Source organism: Somniosus microcephalus, unplaced genomic scaffold, assembly GCF_052327205.1.
Source record: "Somniosus microcephalus isolate GS21.2 unplaced genomic scaffold, FLI_Smic_1.0 unresolved_chr3, whole genome shotgun sequence".
NCBI lineage: Eukaryota > Metazoa > Chordata > Chondrichthyes > Squaliformes > Somniosidae > Somniosus > Somniosus microcephalus.
This window is the reverse complement of record NW_028225181.1, coordinates 15,208,823-15,228,960: the sequence shown is the minus strand read 5'-3', so window position 1 is coordinate 15,228,960 and position 20,138 is coordinate 15,208,823. Positions and strand designations below refer to the sequence as shown.

At 40.3% G+C, this 20,138-nt stretch overlaps 1 protein-coding gene across 4 annotated transcripts in view; it reads right to left on the bottom strand.

The window, feature by feature from the left end:
* LOC147091218 (C-type lectin domain family 17, member A-like) overlaps positions 1–7,537 on the bottom strand; it is a 61,237-nt gene extending 53,700 nt beyond the window's left edge. Inside the window, exons 1-2 of one of the 4 annotated variants that reach the window (XM_085976683.1) lie at positions 5,969–7,537; positions 1,638–1,745 (exon numbers count right to left, since the gene is read on the bottom strand). In XM_085976683.1, the coding sequence (XP_085832809.1) occupies positions 1,638–1,745; positions 5,969–6,299 (439 nt within the window). In that variant the 5' untranslated portion in view covers positions 6,300–7,537. The remainder of the gene's footprint in view (positions 1–1,637; positions 1,746–5,968) is intronic. The other 3 variants (XM_085976684.1, XM_085976682.1, XM_085976685.1) reach the window with 3 other exon arrangements.
* Positions 7,538–20,138: the final 12,601 nt, after the last annotated feature.

Genomic DNA, 20,138 nt, shown 5'->3' with positions numbered 1-20,138 from the left:
GTACTGCCCCTCCGACAGTGCAGTGCTCCCTCAGCACTGCCCCTCCGACAGTGCAGCACTCCCTCAGCACTGCCCCTCCGACAGTGCAGTGCTCCCTCAGTACTGCCCCTTTGACAGTGCAGCGCTCCCTCAGCACTGCACTGGGAGTGTCAGCCTAGATTTTCGTGCTCAAGTCTCTGGAGAGGGACTTGAACCCACAACCTTTTGACTCGGAGGCGAGGGTGAGTCACGGCTGACACTAGATAAATACATGTGGGAGAAAGGTGCAGATGAAGTCGGGTGGGAGGAGGCTCACGTTGAGCATAAATGTCGGCACTGCTACTTCGGGACCGAATGACTGCTTTCTCTGCTGTTCCCGCGATGTAAACTCGATATTTTTTTTGAGGATGTAACTGGTAGACTAGATAAGGGAGAACCAGTGGATGTGGTGTATTTGGACTTGTAGAAGGCTTTCGATAAGGTCCCACATAAGAGATTAGCGTGTAAAGTTAAAGCACACGGGATTGGGGGCAAGCTACTGTCTTGGATAGAGAACTGGTTGGCAGACAGGAAGCAAAGAGTTGGAATAAACGGGTCTTTTTCCGAGTGGCAGGCAGCGACTAGTGGGGTACCGCAGGGATCGGTCCTAGGACCCCAGCGATTCACAATATATATAAATGATCTAGACGAGGTAACTAGATGTAATATCTCCAAGTTTGCAGACGACACAAAGCTGGGTGGGCGTGTGTGCTGTGAGGAGGATGCCGAGAAACTCCACCATGATTTGGACAGGTTGGGTGATCGGGCAGAAGCATGGCAGATGCAATATAACGTGGATAAATGCGAGATTATCCACTTTGGTGTCAAAAACAGGAAGGCAGATTATCTGAATGGCAATAGATTGGGAGAAGGGGAAGTGCAACGAGACCTGGGTGTCCTTGTGCACCAGTCGCTGAAGGTAAGCATGCAGGTGCAGCAGGCGGTTAAGAAGGCAAATGGTATGTTGGCCTTCGTAGCGAGAGGGTTCGAGTACAGGAACAAGGATGTCTTGCTGCAGTTGTACAGGGCCTTGGTGAGACCACACCTTGAGTATTGTGTGCAGTTTTGGTCGCCTTATCTGAGGAAGGGTGTTCTTGCCATGGAGGGAGTGCAGCGAAGATTCACCAGACTGATACCTGGGATGGCAGGAACGACGTATGAGGAGAGATTGGGTCGATTGGGCTTATACTCGCTGGAGTTTAGAAGAATGAGAGGGGATCTCACTGAAACTTATAAAATTCTGACAGGACTGGACAGACTAGATGCAGGAAGGATGTTCCCGATGGCGGGGAGTCCAGAACCAGGGGTCACAGTCTAAAGATAAGGGGTAAGCCATTTAGGACAGAAATGAGGAGGAATTTCTTCACCCAGAGAGTGGTGAACCTGTGGAATTCTCTACCACAGAAGGCAGTAGAGGCCAATTCATTAAATATATTCAAGAAGGAGTTGGATATATTTCTTAAGGCTAAAGGGATCAAGGGATATGGGGAGAAGGCAGGGACAGGGTACTGAATTTGGATGATCATCCATGATCTCATTGAATGGCGGAGCAGGCTCGAGGGGCCGAATGGCCTACTCCTGATCCTATCTTCAAAAAAATATATAAAATGGCGACTTACCTTCGAAGTGCAACACCAGAGTGATGATGGCAAGAAGACCACAGAGGGCAAGGAGAGCCAGGGCCAACTTGCTCCAATTGGACCCATAGCTTTCTCTCCAATCGGAAGCTGCAACAATGGGGGCCGAAGAGAATAAAAAATATGGTTAGCACGGCACGCCCGAGGAGAAAGGACAAGGCAACAGCAGGGAACTATTTCAGAGTCTACCGCGAGGGTGGAGGTTGTGTTGCAGTTGTTTAAAGCTCTGGTTTGAAGCCCTTCACACCAAATCCCGCTCACCCGTCGACCCCTGTGCTCGCTCACCCACCTAAGTCACCAACTAGATTGTCTTCCCTCCGCTCCAACACCCGCCGGACCCCCCCACCTCAAAGCACTTGCCCTGCAGACCGCCCGCAACCTCGGCCTCCTCATAGAAAGTTACATAGAAACATAGAAGATAGGAGCAGGAGTAGGCCATTCGGCCCCTCGAGCCCGCTCCACCATTCAATGTGATCATGGCTGATCATCCAAATTCAGTACCCTGTCCCTGCCTTCTCCCCATATCCCTTGATCCCTTTATCCTTAAGAAATATATCCAACTCCTTCTTGAATATATTTAATGAATTGGCTTCTACTGCCTTCTGTGGTAGAGAATTCCACAGGTTCACCACTCTCTGGGTGAAGAAATTCCTCCTCACTTCTGTCCTAAATGGCCTACCCCTTATCCTTAGACTGTGACCCCTGGTTCTGGACTCCCCGGCCATCGGGAACATCCTTCCTGCATCTAGTCTGTCCAGTCCTGTTAGTATTTTATAAGTTTCAATGAGATCCCCTCTCATTCGTCTAAACTCCAGCGATTATAAGCCCAATCGACCCAATCTCTCCTCATACGTCATTCATGCCATCCCAGCACGGCAGGAGGCCATTTCGGCCCATCGTGTCCGCGCCGGCCAACAAAGAGCTATCCAGCCTAATCCCACGTCCCAGCTCTTGGTCCGTGGCCCTGCAGGTTACAGCATCCCAAGTGCACATCCAAGTACTTTTCAAATGTGGTTCGGGTTCCTGCCTCTACCACCCTTTCAGGCAGTGAGTTCCAGACCCCACAACCCTCTGGGTGAAGAAATTTCCCCTCAAATCCCCTCTAAACCTCCTGCCCCTTACCTGGAAACTATGTCCCCTGGTTATTGACCCCTCTACTAAGGGGTAAAGTTCCTTTCTATCTATCCTATCTATGGCCCTCATAATTTTGTACACCTCAATCAGGTCCCCCCTCAGCCTTCTCTGCTCTAAGGAAAACAACCCCAGCCTGTCCAGTCTCTCTTCATAGCTGAAGTGCTCCAGCCCAGGTAACATCCTGGTTAATCTCCTCTGCACCCAATTCAATTCAATTCAATTCAAATCGCTTTATTGGCATGATGAACACATAAACGCAGATCTATCCATACAGTGTATAAACAGGTATATCCCTGAGTGTATAAATATACATTCATATAATTTGTATATACTCTTCTTATATTTAGTGGTTGTCCCTCTGTTTATGGCAAGCTGTAACATAGTGTGCCGCTAAGGTTACACAATTTCTCTCTTCCCCTAGTAGGTATGGGAGTTTTTGGTCGTCATTCAAATTTCTGAATTCAGGGCATATTTTTGTGAATTTTGGGTAGAAATTCTCCCTGATGCCCTGATATTTTCCACAAGCTGTGAGGAAGTGCATCTCTGTCTCCACCACTGCCTGACTGCAGTGGGAGCATATCCTGTCCTCTCTTGGCAGCCGGGTCTGCCTGTGTCTGCCTTTTTCGATAGCCAGGCTATGCTCACTAAGTCTGTACATAGTCAAGGTTTTTCTCAATTTGCTATCTTTTACCGTGGTCAGGTATTCAGCCCTGTTGTACTGTCTGTTTAGGGCCAAGTAGCAATTGAGTTTGTTTTGGGTTTTTGTTGTTTCTGCCCAATATGACAGATATTTTTCCTTTTGCTTAGTGACAATTGTGTTGGGTCGAATTCTCTGTGCTACGATGTCATTGTCCTGGGGCTGGTTATTGTTAGTACTGTTAGTAGTTACTTCACTGAGTCCCAGGACTAGTTGACTGAGGGTATTCTTCTTTATGATCCTCTCATGGCATTTCAGGGCTTCGTAATGATAGCAGTGGGGGTTGCTCATTTTTAGGTGTTTCCAAAATTTGGTGGCTCTTTTTTGGATAGTAATTATTAATGGATATTGGCCTAGTTCTGCCCTGCATGCATTGTTTACGGTTTTCCTTTGAGTCCGGAGGATACTTTTACAGAGTTCTGCATGTAGGATCCCAATTGGGTGTTTGTCCCATTTTGCAAATTCTTGTTCTGTTAGTGGTCCCCACACCTCACTGCCATAGAGTGCAATTGGTTCAATTACTGATTTGAAAATTTTGAGCCAAATGCTAATTGGGATTTCTATTTGGATTGATTTTTTAATGGCATAGAAAGCCCTTCTTGCTTTCTCTTTCAGTTCATTCACAGCCAGATGAAAATTTCGCGTAGAACTGATTTTTAAGCCCAAGTATGTGTCGTTAGTGGTTTGTTCAATTTTAGTTGTTCCTCGTGTGAGATTTATTCTGGGTCCCTGATGTCTGGATCTTTGCTGGAACACGAGGACTTTGGTTTTTTGGGGGTTTATTGTCAGGGCCCAGGTCTGACAGTACGACTCTAGCAGATCCAGGTTCTGCTGTAGACCCTCCTTAGTTGGTGACAGCAGAACCTCCTACAGTGTGGCGACCAAAACTGCACACAGTATTCCAGCTGTGGCCTAACCAGCGTTTTGTACAGCTCCATCATAACATCCCTGCTCTTATATTCTATGCCTCAGCTAATGAAGGCAAGTATCCCATATGCCTTCTTAACCACCTTATCTACCTGTCCTGTTGCCTTCAGGGATCTATGGACACGCACACATATTCATCTCCAGACTCGACTATTCCAACGCTCACTTGGCCATCCTCCCATCTTCCACCCTCCGAAAACTTGACATCATCCAAAATTCTGCTGCCCCTCATCCTAACTCATGCCAAGTCCTTCCACCCCCCGCCAAACCCTCACCCCTGTGCTCGCTGACCGACGTAGGCTCCCAGTCCGGCAACGCCTCGATTTTAAAATGTTCATCCTTGTTTATAAATCCCTCCATGGCCTCGCCCCCCACCTCCCTATCTCTGTAACCTGCTGCAGCTCCCTGCAACTCTCCGAGATCTCTGCGCTCCTCCAATCCTGGCCTCTCGAGCATCCCCGATTTGAATCGCTCCGCCATTGGCGGCTGTGCCTTCAGCTGCCTCGGCCCTAAGCTCTAGAATTCCCTCCCTAAACCTCTCCGCCTCTTCCACAGAAGATAGGAGCAGGAGTAGGCCATTCGGCCCCTCGGGCCTCTTCCGCCATTTAATGCGATCATGGATCATCCAAATTCAGTACCCGGTCCCTGCTTTCTCCCCATATCCCTTGATCCCATTAGCCTTAAGAAATATATCTAACTCCTTCTTGAATATATTTAATGAATTGGCCTCAACTGCCTTCTGTGGTAGAGAATTCCACAGGTTCACCACTCTCTGGGTGAAGAAATTCCTCATCATTTCTGTCCTAAATGGCTTACCCCTTATCCTTAGACTGTGACCCCTGGTTCTGGACTCCCCGACCATCGGGAACATCCTTCCTGCATCTAGTCTGTCCAGTCCTGTTAGAATTTTATAAGTTTCAATGAGGTCCCCTCTCATTCTTCTAAACTCCAGCGAGTATAAGCCCAATCGACCCAATCTCTCCTCATACGTCATTCCTGCCATCCCAGGTATCAGTCTGGTGAATCTTCGCTGCACTCTCTCCATGGTAAGAACATCCTTCCTCAGATAAGGTGACCAAAACAGCACACAATACTCAAGGTGTGGTCTCACCAAGGCCCTGTACAACTGCAGCAAGACATCCTTGTTCCTGTACTCAAACCCTCTCGCTACAAAGGCCAACATACCATTTGCCTTCTTAACTGCCTGCTGCACCTGCATGCTTACCTTCAGCGACTGGCGTACAAGGACACCCAGGTCTCGTTGCACTTCCCCTTCTCCCAATCTATTGCCATTCAGATAATAATCTGCCATCCTGTTTTTGCCACCAAAGTGGATAACCTCGCATTTATCCACGTTATATTGCATCTGCCATGCATCTGCCCAATCACCCAACCTGTCCAAATCATCCTGTCACCTGTCTGAACATCACCTTATGTGGCTCCCTGTCAAATCTTGTCTGATTTATACTCCTGTGAAACCATTTTGGGGACTTTTGAACGCGTTAACTGAAATGCATGTTGTTGGTGCATGAGTTGCTTTGACCGCTCAGCCTACCCTCTTCCTCGTCGGATGGGGGCTTCTCTAGGCTGGGCCCCTCCCCAAGGCCGATCTCATCCATGAAGGTCGACTGCATCCTGTGCATGGAGCTAGCCAGACCCTCCGAGCCTGGACTGTCGGCCAAAGCGCCAGCCAATCCCAGCGGTTGGTCCGCACTCGTCGATATGTTCATCCCCACCATGGTGCCCTCATAGTCCTCCAGGTTCGGCACTGAATCAGGACTCCTGACCGAGTCGACATCATCCAATGCCAGGTCGTCATCACCTTCCTTCTCCGACCGCCGCAGAAACCTCACCTCCTTGAATCTGCCGAGCACGGAGTTGGCCATTTCGTCTTTTTGTTCCGCACCCTTCCCCAACACCCCACCCCACCCCGCAAAACCCAACTAAATGAATTATGAACCAAGGCTTCTCAAGGATTAATAAATTACTTTTCAAACAGCTTATCGCATTGATGATTGCAACGGATCGTTAATTTTCAATTAGGCAGGATCAGCAATCGCAATATAAGTGTCAACTGACGTTAACTTAACGAGTCAAACAATGGGATTTGTGATCATTTCGGTTAGGCTGGTGTTAATTTTGCTTTATATAAGGAAATTGGTTGCCGCTAAGATCAATTGTTGATTCAAGGAAATGAATGAATGACTTTTTTTTAACTCTCAACAACGAACTGATTTTAGTAACAAATGGCTTTTATAATGAATTAACTTTTGAAGGAACTAGTTCTTTTGTGTTAAATGTAATTTATCAGTATTTTGACAAATAGTTGAATCACTGTAATTCATTTAATTCAGTAATTAACTCAGTACGGTTAAATGAACTTCAATTCATTACTTTTGATCAAATGATTTTGATTATTGTCGACAACACTGATAATTAATTTTGTTAATGAATTATTCATTAGTAATGAACTATTTAGTGTTTTCGTGAATTATTACGAATGGGATTTTTAGATTAATTCTTGATATGTTATTAAATTAATGAACCAATATGAATCAATAATTAAGATGACTGATTTAGATTATTTATTTTATTGAGTAATAAACAATTTGATTAGTTACTCCCCATTAAGCATTAAATACTTTTATTTATAACTTATTCAATTAGCTATTAAAGATTATTAAAGACTATTAGAGTATATTTAAATAAATTCAATACTTCAGTGACTTTTGTTCAAATAATTATAATGATTGGAGTAAAGAAGTTATATTAACTATGGAATAATAATACAAATATTCTCATCAGTTGCTAATTACGTAATACTTATTTTATTATTAGATATTACTCAGTTAAATTATGGAATATTTATACTGTCTTTTAGGTTAATAGTTGAATATGTGGACTAGCCGCTGTCTTTAGTTTTATAATTATGGATTATTTAGATTAATAATTGAATATTAGATGAATGGCTGATTTTGATTTAATGAATATTGATTATTAATTAACAATTATGTAATTATCGAATAGATCAATTTTAAATTTTAATTGATTAATTATTCAGATGAATTAGTTATTATACATTTAATATTAACTATACAGTAATTGGATACTTAGATTATTGATTATGCTATTAATTATATTTTAACAGGACTAATTATTGATCAGGTATATTAATGATGGATTATTGAAATTAATTAATGATTAAGTATATTAATGATGGATTATAGATTAATTATTGATCACATATATTAATGATGGATTATAGAGATTACTTATTGATTAGATATATTAATGATGGATTATTGAGATGAATTATTGATTAGGTATATTAATGATGGATTATAGAGATTAATTATTGATTAGGTATATTAATGATGGATTATAGAGATTAATTATTGATTAGGTATATTAATGATGGATTATAGAGATTAATTATTGACTGGTATATTAATGATGGATTATTGAGACGAATTATTGATTAGGTATATTAATGATGGATTATTGAGATATATTACTGATCAGGTATAATAATGATGGATTACTTTTAATAATTAACTTATTATAAAGAATTTACACTCAATTTAGATTTTATATTATTATACTAAATATTGAGGAGTGCTAGTTCTATATTATTCCCAGCTCTTGTTGCTAATGATGATTTTATGGACTGAAAGGGCCGATTCTGGGGATTAATTCCACTGCTCATTGATTGAAAGGCTCTGATCAATGAGCAGTAATGGGAGATTGTCCCTCTGGGCTGCCCCTCGGCCCAGACTCAGGCCTCGGCCTCTCCCCACAGGCCCAAACTCAGGCCTCGGCCTCTCCCCACAGGCCCAGACTCAGGCCTCGGCCTCGGCCTCTCCCCACAGGCCCAGACTCAGGCCTCGGCCTCTCCCCACAGGCCCAGACTCAGGCCTCGGCCTCTCCCCACAGGCCCAGACTCAGGCCTCGGCCCCTCCGAGCCGCTCTCCGCCCGGCGCCGACATCTTGGTAAAGGCAGAAGCCGCGGGTAAAGGAAGGACGGCGGTGACCCCGGAAATGGTTCCCCGGGAGGGTCAGAGCGGGCACATGGGCGGTGACGTCAGAGGGTGGAGCAGAGCAAAGACATCAGCATCAATCAATATAAATATAATGGATAATAACTGGAGAATCACTGCAACAGGGCAGGGACATCAATATAAATATAATGGATAATAACTGGAGAATCACTGCAACAGGGCAGGGACATCAATATAAATATAATGGATAATAACTGGAGAATCACCACAACAGGGCAGGGACATCAATATAAATATAATGGATAATAACTGGAGAATCACCACAACAGGGCAGGGACATCAATATAAATATAATGGATAATAACTGGAGAATCACCGCAACAGGGCAGGACATCAATATAAATATAATGGATAATAACTGGAGAATCACCGCAACAGGGCAGGGACATCAATATAAATATAATGGATAATAACTGGAGAATCACTGCAACAGGGCAGGGACATCAATATAAATATAATGGATAATAACTGGAGAATCACCGCAACAGGGCAGGGACATCAATATAAATATAATGGATAATAACTGGAGAATCACTGCAACAGGGCAGGGACATCAATATAAATATAATGGATAATAACTGGAGAATCACCACAACAGGGCAGGGACATCAATATAAATATAATGGATAATAACTGGAGAATCACTGCAACAGGGCAGGGACATCAATATAAATATAATGGATAATAACTGGAGAATCACCGCAACAGGGCAGGGACATCAATATAAATATGATGGATAATAACTGGAGAATCACCGCAACGGGGCAGGGACATCAATATAAATATAATGGATAATAACTGGAGAATCACTGCAACAGGGCAGGGACATCAATATAAATAAAATGGATAATAACTGGAGAATCACTGCAACAGGGCAGGGACATCAATATAAATATAATGGATAATAACTGGAGAATCACCACAACAGGGCAGGGACATCAATATAAATATAATGGATAATAACTGGAGAATCACCGCAACAGGGCAGGGACATCAATATAAATATAATGGATAATAACTGGAGAATCACTGCAACAGGGCAGGGACATCAATATAAATATAATGGATAATAACTGGAGAATCACTGCAACAGGGCAGGGACATCAATATAAATATAATGGATAATAACTGGAGAATCACTGCAACAGGGCAGGGACATCAATATAAATATAATGGATAATAACTGGAGAATCACTGCAACAGGGCAGGGACATAAATATAAATATAATGGATAATAACTGGAGAATCACCGCAACAGGGCAGGGATATCAATATAAATATAATGGATAATAACTGGAGAATCACCGCAACAGGGCAGGGACATCAATATAAATATAATGGATAATAACTGGAGAATCACTGCAACAGGGCAGGGACATCAATATAAATATAATGGATAATAACTGGAGAATCACCGCAACAGGGCAGGGACATCAATATAAATATAATGGATAATAACTGGAGAATCACTGCAACAGGGCAGGGACATCAATATAAATATAATGGATAATAACTGGAGAATCACAGCAACAGGGCAGAGACATCAGTATAAATATAATGGATAATAACTGGAGAATCACCGCAACAGGGCAGGGACATCAATATAAATATAATGGATAATAACTGGCGAATCACCGCAACAGGGCAGGGACATCAATATAAATATAATGGATAATAACTGGAGAATCACTGCAACAGGGCAGGGACATCAATATAAATATAATGGATAATAACTGGAGAATCACTGCAACAGTGCAGGGACATCAATATAAATATAATGGATAATAACTGGAGAAACACTGCAACAGGGCAGGGACATCAATATACATATAATGGATAATAACTGGAGAATCACCACAACAGGGCAGGGACATCAATATAAATATAATGGATAATAACTGGAGAATCACTGCAACAGGACAGGGACATCAATATAAATATAATGGATAATAACTGGAGAATCACCGCAACAGGGCAGGGACATCAATATAAATATAATGGATAATAACTGGAGAATCACCGCAACAGGGCAGGGACATCAATATAAATATAATGGATAATAACTGGAGAATCACCGCAACAGGGCAGGGACATCAATATAAATATAATGGATAATAACTGGAGAATCACCGCAACAGGGCAGGGACATCAATATAAATATAATGGATAATAACTGGAGAATCACCGCAACAGGGCAGGGACATCAATATAAATATAATGGATAATAACTGGAGAATCACCGCAACAGGGCAGGGACATCAATATAAATATAATGGATAATAACTGGAGAATCACCGCAACAGGGCAGGGACATCAATATAAATATAATGGATAATAACTGGAGAATCACCGCAACAGGGCAGGGACATCAATATAAATATAATGGATAATAACTGAAGAATCACCGCAACAGGGCAGGGACATCAATATAAATATAATGGATAATAACTGGAGAATCACCGCAACAGGGCAGGGACATCAATATAAATATAATGGATAATAACTGGAGAATCACCGCAACAGGGCAGGGACATCAATATAAATATAATGGATAATAACTGGAGAATCACCGCAACAGGGCAGGGACATCAATATAAATATAATGGATAATAACTGGCGGGGCAGGGACATCAATATAAATATAATGGATAATAACTGCAGAATCACTGCAACAGGGCAGGGACATCAATATAAATATAATGGATAATAACTGGAGAATCACTGCAACAGGGCAGGGACATCAATATAAATATAATGGATAATAACTGGAGAATCACCGCAACAGGGCAGGGACATCAATATAAATATAATGGATAATAACTGGAGAATCACTGCAACAGGGCAGGGACATCAATATAAATATAATGGATAATAACTGGAGAATCACAGCAACAGGGCAGGGACATAAATATAAATATATTGGATAATAACTGGAGAATCACCGCAACAGGGCAGGGACATCAATATAAATATAATGGATAATAACTGGAGAATCACCGCAACAGGGCAGGGACACCAATCAATATAAATATAATGGATAATAACTGGAGAATCACTGCAACACGGCAGGGACATCAATATAAATATAGTGGATAATAACTGGAGAATCACCGCAACAGGGCAGGGACATCAATATAAATATAATGGATAATAACTGGAGAATCACCGCAACAGGACAGGGACATCAATATAAATATAATGGATAATAACTGGAGAATCACTGCAACAGGGCAGGGACATCAATATAAATATAATGGATAATAACCGGAGAATCACTGCAACGGGGCAGGGACATCAATATAAATATAATGGATAATAACTGCAGAATCACTGCAACAGGGCAGGGACATCAATATAAATATAATGGATAATAACTGGAGAATCACTGCAACAGGGCAGGGACATCAATATAAATATAATGGATAATAACTGGAGAATCACCGCAACAGGGCAGGGACATCAATATAAATATAATGGATAATAACTGGAGAATCACTGCAACAGGGCAGGGACATCAATATAAATATAATGGATAATAACTGGAGAATCACCGCAACAGGGCAGGGACATAAATATAAATATAATGGATAATAACTGGAGAATCACCGCAACAGGGCAGGGACATCAATATAAATATAATGGATAATAACTGGAGAATCACCGCAACAGGGCAGGGACATCAATATAAATATAATGGATAATAACTGGAGAATCACCGCAACAGGGCAGGGACATCAATATATATATAATGGATAATAACTGGAGAATCACTGCAACAGGGCAGGGACATCAATATAAATATAATGGATAATAACTGGAGAATCACTGCAACAGGGCAGGGACATCAATATAAATATAATGGATAATAACTGGAGAATCACCGCAACAGGTCAGGGACATCAATATAAATATAATGGATAATAACTGGAGAATCACTCCAACAGGGCAGGGACATCAATATAAATATAATGGATAATAACTGGAGAATCACTGCAACAGGGCAGGGACATCAATATAAATATAATGGATAATAACTGGAGAATCACTGCAACACGGCAGGGACATCAATATAAATATAATGGATAATAACTGGAGAATCACCGCAACAGGGCAGGGACACCAATCAATATAAATATAATGGATAATAACTGGAGAATCACTGCAACAGGGCAGGGACATCAATATAAATAAAATGGATAATAACTGGAGAATCACCGCAACAGGGCAGGGACATCAATATAAATATAATGGATAATAACTGGAGAATCACCGCAACAGGGCAGGGACATCAATATAAATATAATGGATAATAACTGGAGAATCACCGCAACAGGGCAGGGACATCAATATAAATATAATGGATAATAACTGGAGAATCACTGCAACAGGGCAGGGTCATCAATATAAATATAATGGATAATAACTGGAGAATCACCGCAAGAGGGCAGGGACATCAATATAAATATAATGGATAATAACTGGAGAATAACCGCAACAGGGCAGGGACATCAATATAAATATAATGGATAATAACTGGAGAATCACCGCAACAGGGCAGGGACATCAATATAAATATAATGGATAATAACTGGAGAATCACCGCAACAGGGCAGGGACACCAATCAATATAAATATAATGGATAATAACTGGAGAATCACTGCAACAGGGCAGGGACATCAATATAAATATAATGGATAATAACTGGAGAATCACCGCAACAGGGCAGGGATATCAATATAAATATAATGGATAATAACTGGAGAATCACAGCAACAGGGCAGGGACATCAATATAAATATAATGGATAATAACTGGAGCATCACCGCAACAGGGCAGGGACATCAATATAAATATAATGGATAATAACTGGAGAATCACTGCAACAGGGCAGGGACATCAATATAAATATAATGGATAATAACTGGAGAATCACCGCAACAGGGCAGGGACATCAATATAAATATAATGGATAATAACTGGAGAATCACCGCAACAGGGCAGGGACATCAATATAAATATAATGGATAATAACTGGAGAATCACTGCAACAGGGCAGGGACATCAATATAAATATAATGGATAATAACTGGAGAAACACTGCAACAGGGCAGGGACATCAATATAAATATAATGGATAATAACTGGAGAATCACCACAACAGGGCAGGGACATCAATATAAATATAATGGATAATAACTGGAGGATCACTGCAACAGGGCAGGGACATCAATATAAATATAATGGATAATAACTGGAGAATCACCGCAACAGGGCAGGGACATCAATATAAATATAATGGATAATAACTGCAGAATCACCGCAACAGGGCAGGGACATCAATATAAATATAATGGATAATAACTGGAGAATCACTGCAACAGGGCAGGGACATCAATATAAATATAATGGATAATAACTGGAGAATCACTGCAACAGGGCAGGGACATCAATATAAATATAATGGATAATAACTGGAGAATCACCGCAACAGGGCAGGGACATCAATATAAATATAATGGATAATAACTGGAGTATCACAGCAACAGGGCAGGGACATCAATATAAATATAATGGATAATAACTGGAGAATCACCGCAACAGGGCAGGGACATCAATATAAATATAATGGATAGTAACTGGAGAATCACTGCAACAGGGCAGGGACATCAATATAAATACAATGGATAATAACTGGAGAATCACTGCAACAGGGCAGGGACATCAATATAAATATAATGGATAATAACTGGAGAATCACTGCAACAGGGCAGGGACATCAATATAAATATAATGGATAATAACTGGAGAATCACCGCAACAGGGCAGGGACATCAATATAAATATAATGGATAATAACTGGAGAATCACCACAACAGGGCAGGGACATCAATATAAATATAATGGATAATAACTGGAGAATCACCGCAACAGGGCAGGGACATCAATATAAATATAATGGATAATAACTGGAGAATCACTGCAACAGGGCAGGGACATCAATATAAATATAATGGATAATAACTGGAGAATCACCGCAACAGGGCAGGGACATCAATAGAAATATAATGGATAATAACTGGAGAATCACCGCAACAGGGCAGGGACATCAATATAAATATAATGGATAATAACTGGAGAATCACTGCAACAGGGCAGGGACATCAATATAAATATAATGGATAATAACTGGAGAATCACTGCAACGGGGCAGGGACATCAATATAAATATAATGGATAATAACTGGAGAATCACTGCAACAGGGCAGGGACATCAATATAAATATAATGGATAATAACTGGAGAATCACCGCAACAGGGCAGGGACATCAATATAAATATAATGGATAATAACTGGAGAATCACTGCAACAGGGCAGGGACATCAATATAAATATAATGGATAATAACTGGAGAATCACCGCAACAGGGCAGGGACATAAATATAAATATAATGGATAATAACTGGAGAATCACCGCAACAGGGCAGGGACATCAATATAAATATAATGGATAATAACTGGAGAATCACCGCAACAGGGCAGGGACATCAATATAAATATAATGGATAATAACTGGAGAATCACCGCAACAGGGCAGGGACATCAATATATATATAATGGATAATAACTGGAGAATCACTGCAACAGGGCAGGGACATCAATATAAATATAATGGATAATAACTGGAGAATCACTGCAACAGGGCAGGGACATCAATATAAATATAATGGATAATAACTGGAGAATCACCGCAACAGGGCAGGGACATCAGTATAAATATAATGGATAATAACTGGAGAATCACTGGAACAGAGCAGGGACATCAATATAAATATAATGGATAATAACTGGAGAATCACTGCAACAGGGCAGGGACAGCAATATAAATATAATGGATAATAACTGGAGAATCACCGCAACAGGTCAGGGACATCAATATAAATATAATGGATAATAACTGGAGAATCACTCCAACAGGGCAGGGACATCAATATAAATATAATGGATAATAACTGGAGAATCACTGCAACAGGGCAGGGACATCAATATAAATATAATGGATAATAACAGGAGAATCACTGCAACACGGCAGGGACATCAATATAAATATAATGGATAATAACTGGAGAATCACCGCAACAGGGCAGGGACACCAATCAATATAAATATAATGGATAATAACTGGAGAATCACTGCAACAGGGCAGGGACATCAATATAAATAAAATGGATAATAACTGGAGAATCACCGCAACAGGGCAGGGACATCAATATAAATATAATGGATAATAACTGGAGAATCACCGCAACAGGGCAGGGACATCAATATAAATATAATGGATAATAACTGGAGAATCACCGCAACAGGGCAGGGACATCAATATAAATATAATGGATAATAACTGGAGAATCACTGCAACAGGGCAGGGTCATCAATATAAATATAATGGATAATAACTGGAGAATCACCGCAAGAGGGCAGGGACATCAATATAAATATAATGGATAATAACTGGAGAATAACCGCAACAGGGCAGGGACATCAATATAAATATAATGGATAATAACTGGAGAATCACCGCAACAGGGCAGGGACATCAATATAAATATAATGGATAATAACTGGAGAATCACCGCAACAGGGCAGGGACACCAATCAATATAAATATAATGGATAATAACTGGAGAATCACTGCAACAGGGCAGGGACATCAATATAAATATAATGGATAATAACTGGAGAATCACCGCAACAGGGCAGGGACATCAATATAAATATAATGGATAATAACTGGAGAATCACAGCAACAGGGCAGGGACATCAATATAAATATAATGGATAATAACTGGAGCATCACCGCAACAGGGCAGGGACATCAATATAAATATAATGGATAATAACTGGAGAATCACTGCAACAGGGCAGGGACATCAATATAAATATAATGGATAATAACTGGAGAATCACCGCAACAGGGCAGGGACATCAATATAAATATAATGGATAATAACTGGAGAATCACCGCAACAGGGCAGGGACATCAATATAAATATAATGGATAATAACTGGAGAATCACTGCAACAGGGCAGGGACATCAATATAAATATAATGGATAATAACTGGAGAATCACTGCAACAGGGCAGGGACATCAATATAAATATAATGGATAATAACTGGAGAATCACCGCAACAGGGCAGGGACATCAATATAAATATAATGGATAATAACTGGAGGATCACTGCAACAGGGCAGGGACATCAATATAAATATAATGGATAATAACTGGAGAATCACCGCAACAGGGCAGGGACATCAATATAAATATAATGGATAATAACTGGAGAATCACTGCAACAGGGCAGGGACATCAATATAAATATAATGGATAATAACTGGAGAATCACCGCAACAGGGCAGGGACATCAATATAAATATAATGGATAATAACTGGAGAATCACCACAACAGGGCAGGGACATCAATATAAATATAATGGATAATAACTGGAGAATCACCGCAACAGGGCAGGGACATCAATATAAATATAATGGATAATAACTGGAGAATCACTGCAACAGGGCAGGGACATCAATATAAATATAATGGATAATAACTGGAGAATCACCGCAACAGGGCAGGGACATCAATAGAAATATAACGGATAATAACTGGAGAATCACCGCAACAGGGCAGGGACATCAATATAAATATAATGGATAATAACTGGAGAATCACTGCAACAGAGCAGGGACATCAATATAAATATAATGGATAATAACTGGAGAATCACCGCAACAGGGCAGGGACATCAATATAAATATAATGGATAATAACTGGAGAATCACTGCAACAGAGCAGGTACATCAATATAAATATAATGGATAATAACTGGAGAATCACTGCAACAGGGCAGGGACATCCATATAAATATAATGGATAATAACTGGAGAATCACTGCAACAGGGCAGGGACATCAAAATAAATATAATGAATAATAACTGGAGAATCACTGCAACGGGGCAGGGACATCAATATAAATATAATGGATAATAACTGCAGAATCACTGCAACAGGGCAGGGACATCAATATAAATATAATGGATAATAACTGGAGAATCACCGCAACAGGGCAGGGACACCAATCAATATAAATATAATGGATAATAACTGGAGAATCACTGCAACACGGCAGGGACATCAATATAAATATAGTGGATAATAACTGGAGAATCACCGCAACAGGGCAGGGACATCAATATAAATATAATGGATAATAACTGGAGAATCACCGCAACAGGACAGGGACATCAATATAAATATAATGGATAATAACTGGAGAATCACTGCAACAGGGCAGGGACATCAATATAAATATAATGGATAATAACTGGAGAATCACTGCAACGGGGCAGGGACATCAATATAAATATAATGGATAATAACTGCAGAATCACTGCAACAGGGCAGGGACATCAATATAAATATAATGGATAATAACTGGAGAATCACCGCAACAGGGCAGGGACATCAATATAAATATAATGGATAATAACTGGAGAATCACTGCAACAGGGCAGGGACATCAATATAAATATAATGGATAATAACTGGAGAATCACCGCAACAGGGCAGGGACATAAATATAAATATAATGGATAATAACTGGAGAATCACCGCAACAGGGCAGGGACATCAATATAAATATAATGGATAATAACTGGAGAATCACCGCAACAGGGCAGGGACATCAATATAAATATAATGGATAATAACTGGAGAATCACCGCAACAGGGCAGGGACATCAATATATATATAATGGATAATAACTGGAGAATCACTGCAACAGGGCAGGGACATCAATATAAATATAATGGATAATAACTGGAGAATCACTCCAACAGGGCAGGGACATCAATATAAATATAATGGATAATAACTGGAGAATCACCGCAACAGGGCAGGGACATCAGTATAAATATAATGGATAATAACTGGAGAATCACTGGAACAGAGCAGGGACATCAATATAAATATAATGGATAATAACTGGAGAATCACTGCAACAGGGCAGGGACAGCAATATAAATATAATGGATAATAACTGGAGAATCACCGCAACAGGTCAGGGACATCAATATAAATATAATGGATAATAACTGGAGAATCACTCCAACAGGGCAGGGACATCAATATAAATATAATGGATAATAACTGGAGAATCACTGCAACAGGGCAGGGACATCAATATAAATATAATGGATAATAACTGGAGAATCACTGCAACACGGCAGGGACATCAATATAAATATAATGGATAATAACTGGAGAATCACCGCAACAGGGCAGGGACACCAATCAATATAAATATAATGGATAATAACTGGAGAATCACTGCAACAGGGCAGGGACATCAATATAAATAAAATGGATAATAACTGGAGAATCACCGCAACAGGGCAGGGACATCAATATAAATATAATGGATAATAACTGGAGAATCACCGCAACAGGGCAGGGACATCAATATAAATATAATGGATAATAACTGGAGAATCACCGCAACAGGGCAGGGACATCAATATAAATATAATGGATAATAACTGGAGAATCACTGCAACAGGGCAGGGTCATCAATATAAATATAATGGATAATAACTGGAGAATCACCGCAAGAGGGCAGGGACATCAATATAAATATAATGGATAATAACTGGAGAATAACCGCAACAGGGCAGGGACAGCAATATAAATATAATGGATAATAACTGGAGAATCACCGCAACAGGGCAGGGACATCAATATAAATATAATGGATAATAACTGGAGAATCACCGCAACAGGGCAGGGACACCAATCAATATAAATATAATGGATAATAACTGGAGAATCACTGCAACAGGGCAGGGACATCAATATAAATATAATGGATAATAACTGGAGAATCACCGCAACAGGGCAGGGACATCAATATAAATATAATGGATAATAACTGGAGAATCACAGCAACAGGGCAGGGACATCAATATAAATATAATGGATAATAACTGGAGCATCACCGCAACAGGGCAGGGACATCAATATAAATATAATGGATAATAACTGGAGAATCACTGCAACAGGGCAGGGACATCAATATAAATATAATGGATAATAACTGGAGAATCACCGCAACAGGGCAGGGACATCAATATAAATATAATGGATAATAACTGGAGAATCACCGCAACAGGGCATGGACATCAATATAAATATAATGGATAATAACTGGAGAATCACTGCAACAGGGCAGGGACATCAATATAAATATAATGGATAATAACTGGAGAATCACTGCAACAGGGCAGGGACATCAATATAAATATAATGGATAATAACTGGAGAATCACCGCAACAGGGCAGGGACATCAATATAAATATAATGGATAATAACTGGAGGATCACTGCAACAGGGCAGGGACATCAATATAAATATAATGGATAATAACTGGAGAATCACCGCAACAGGGCAGGGACATCAATATAAATATAATGGATAATAACTGGAGAATCACCGCAACAGGGCAGGGACATCAATATAAATATAATGGATAATAACTGGAGAATCACTGCAACAGGGCAGGGACATCAATATAAATATAATGGATAATAACTGGAGAATCACTGC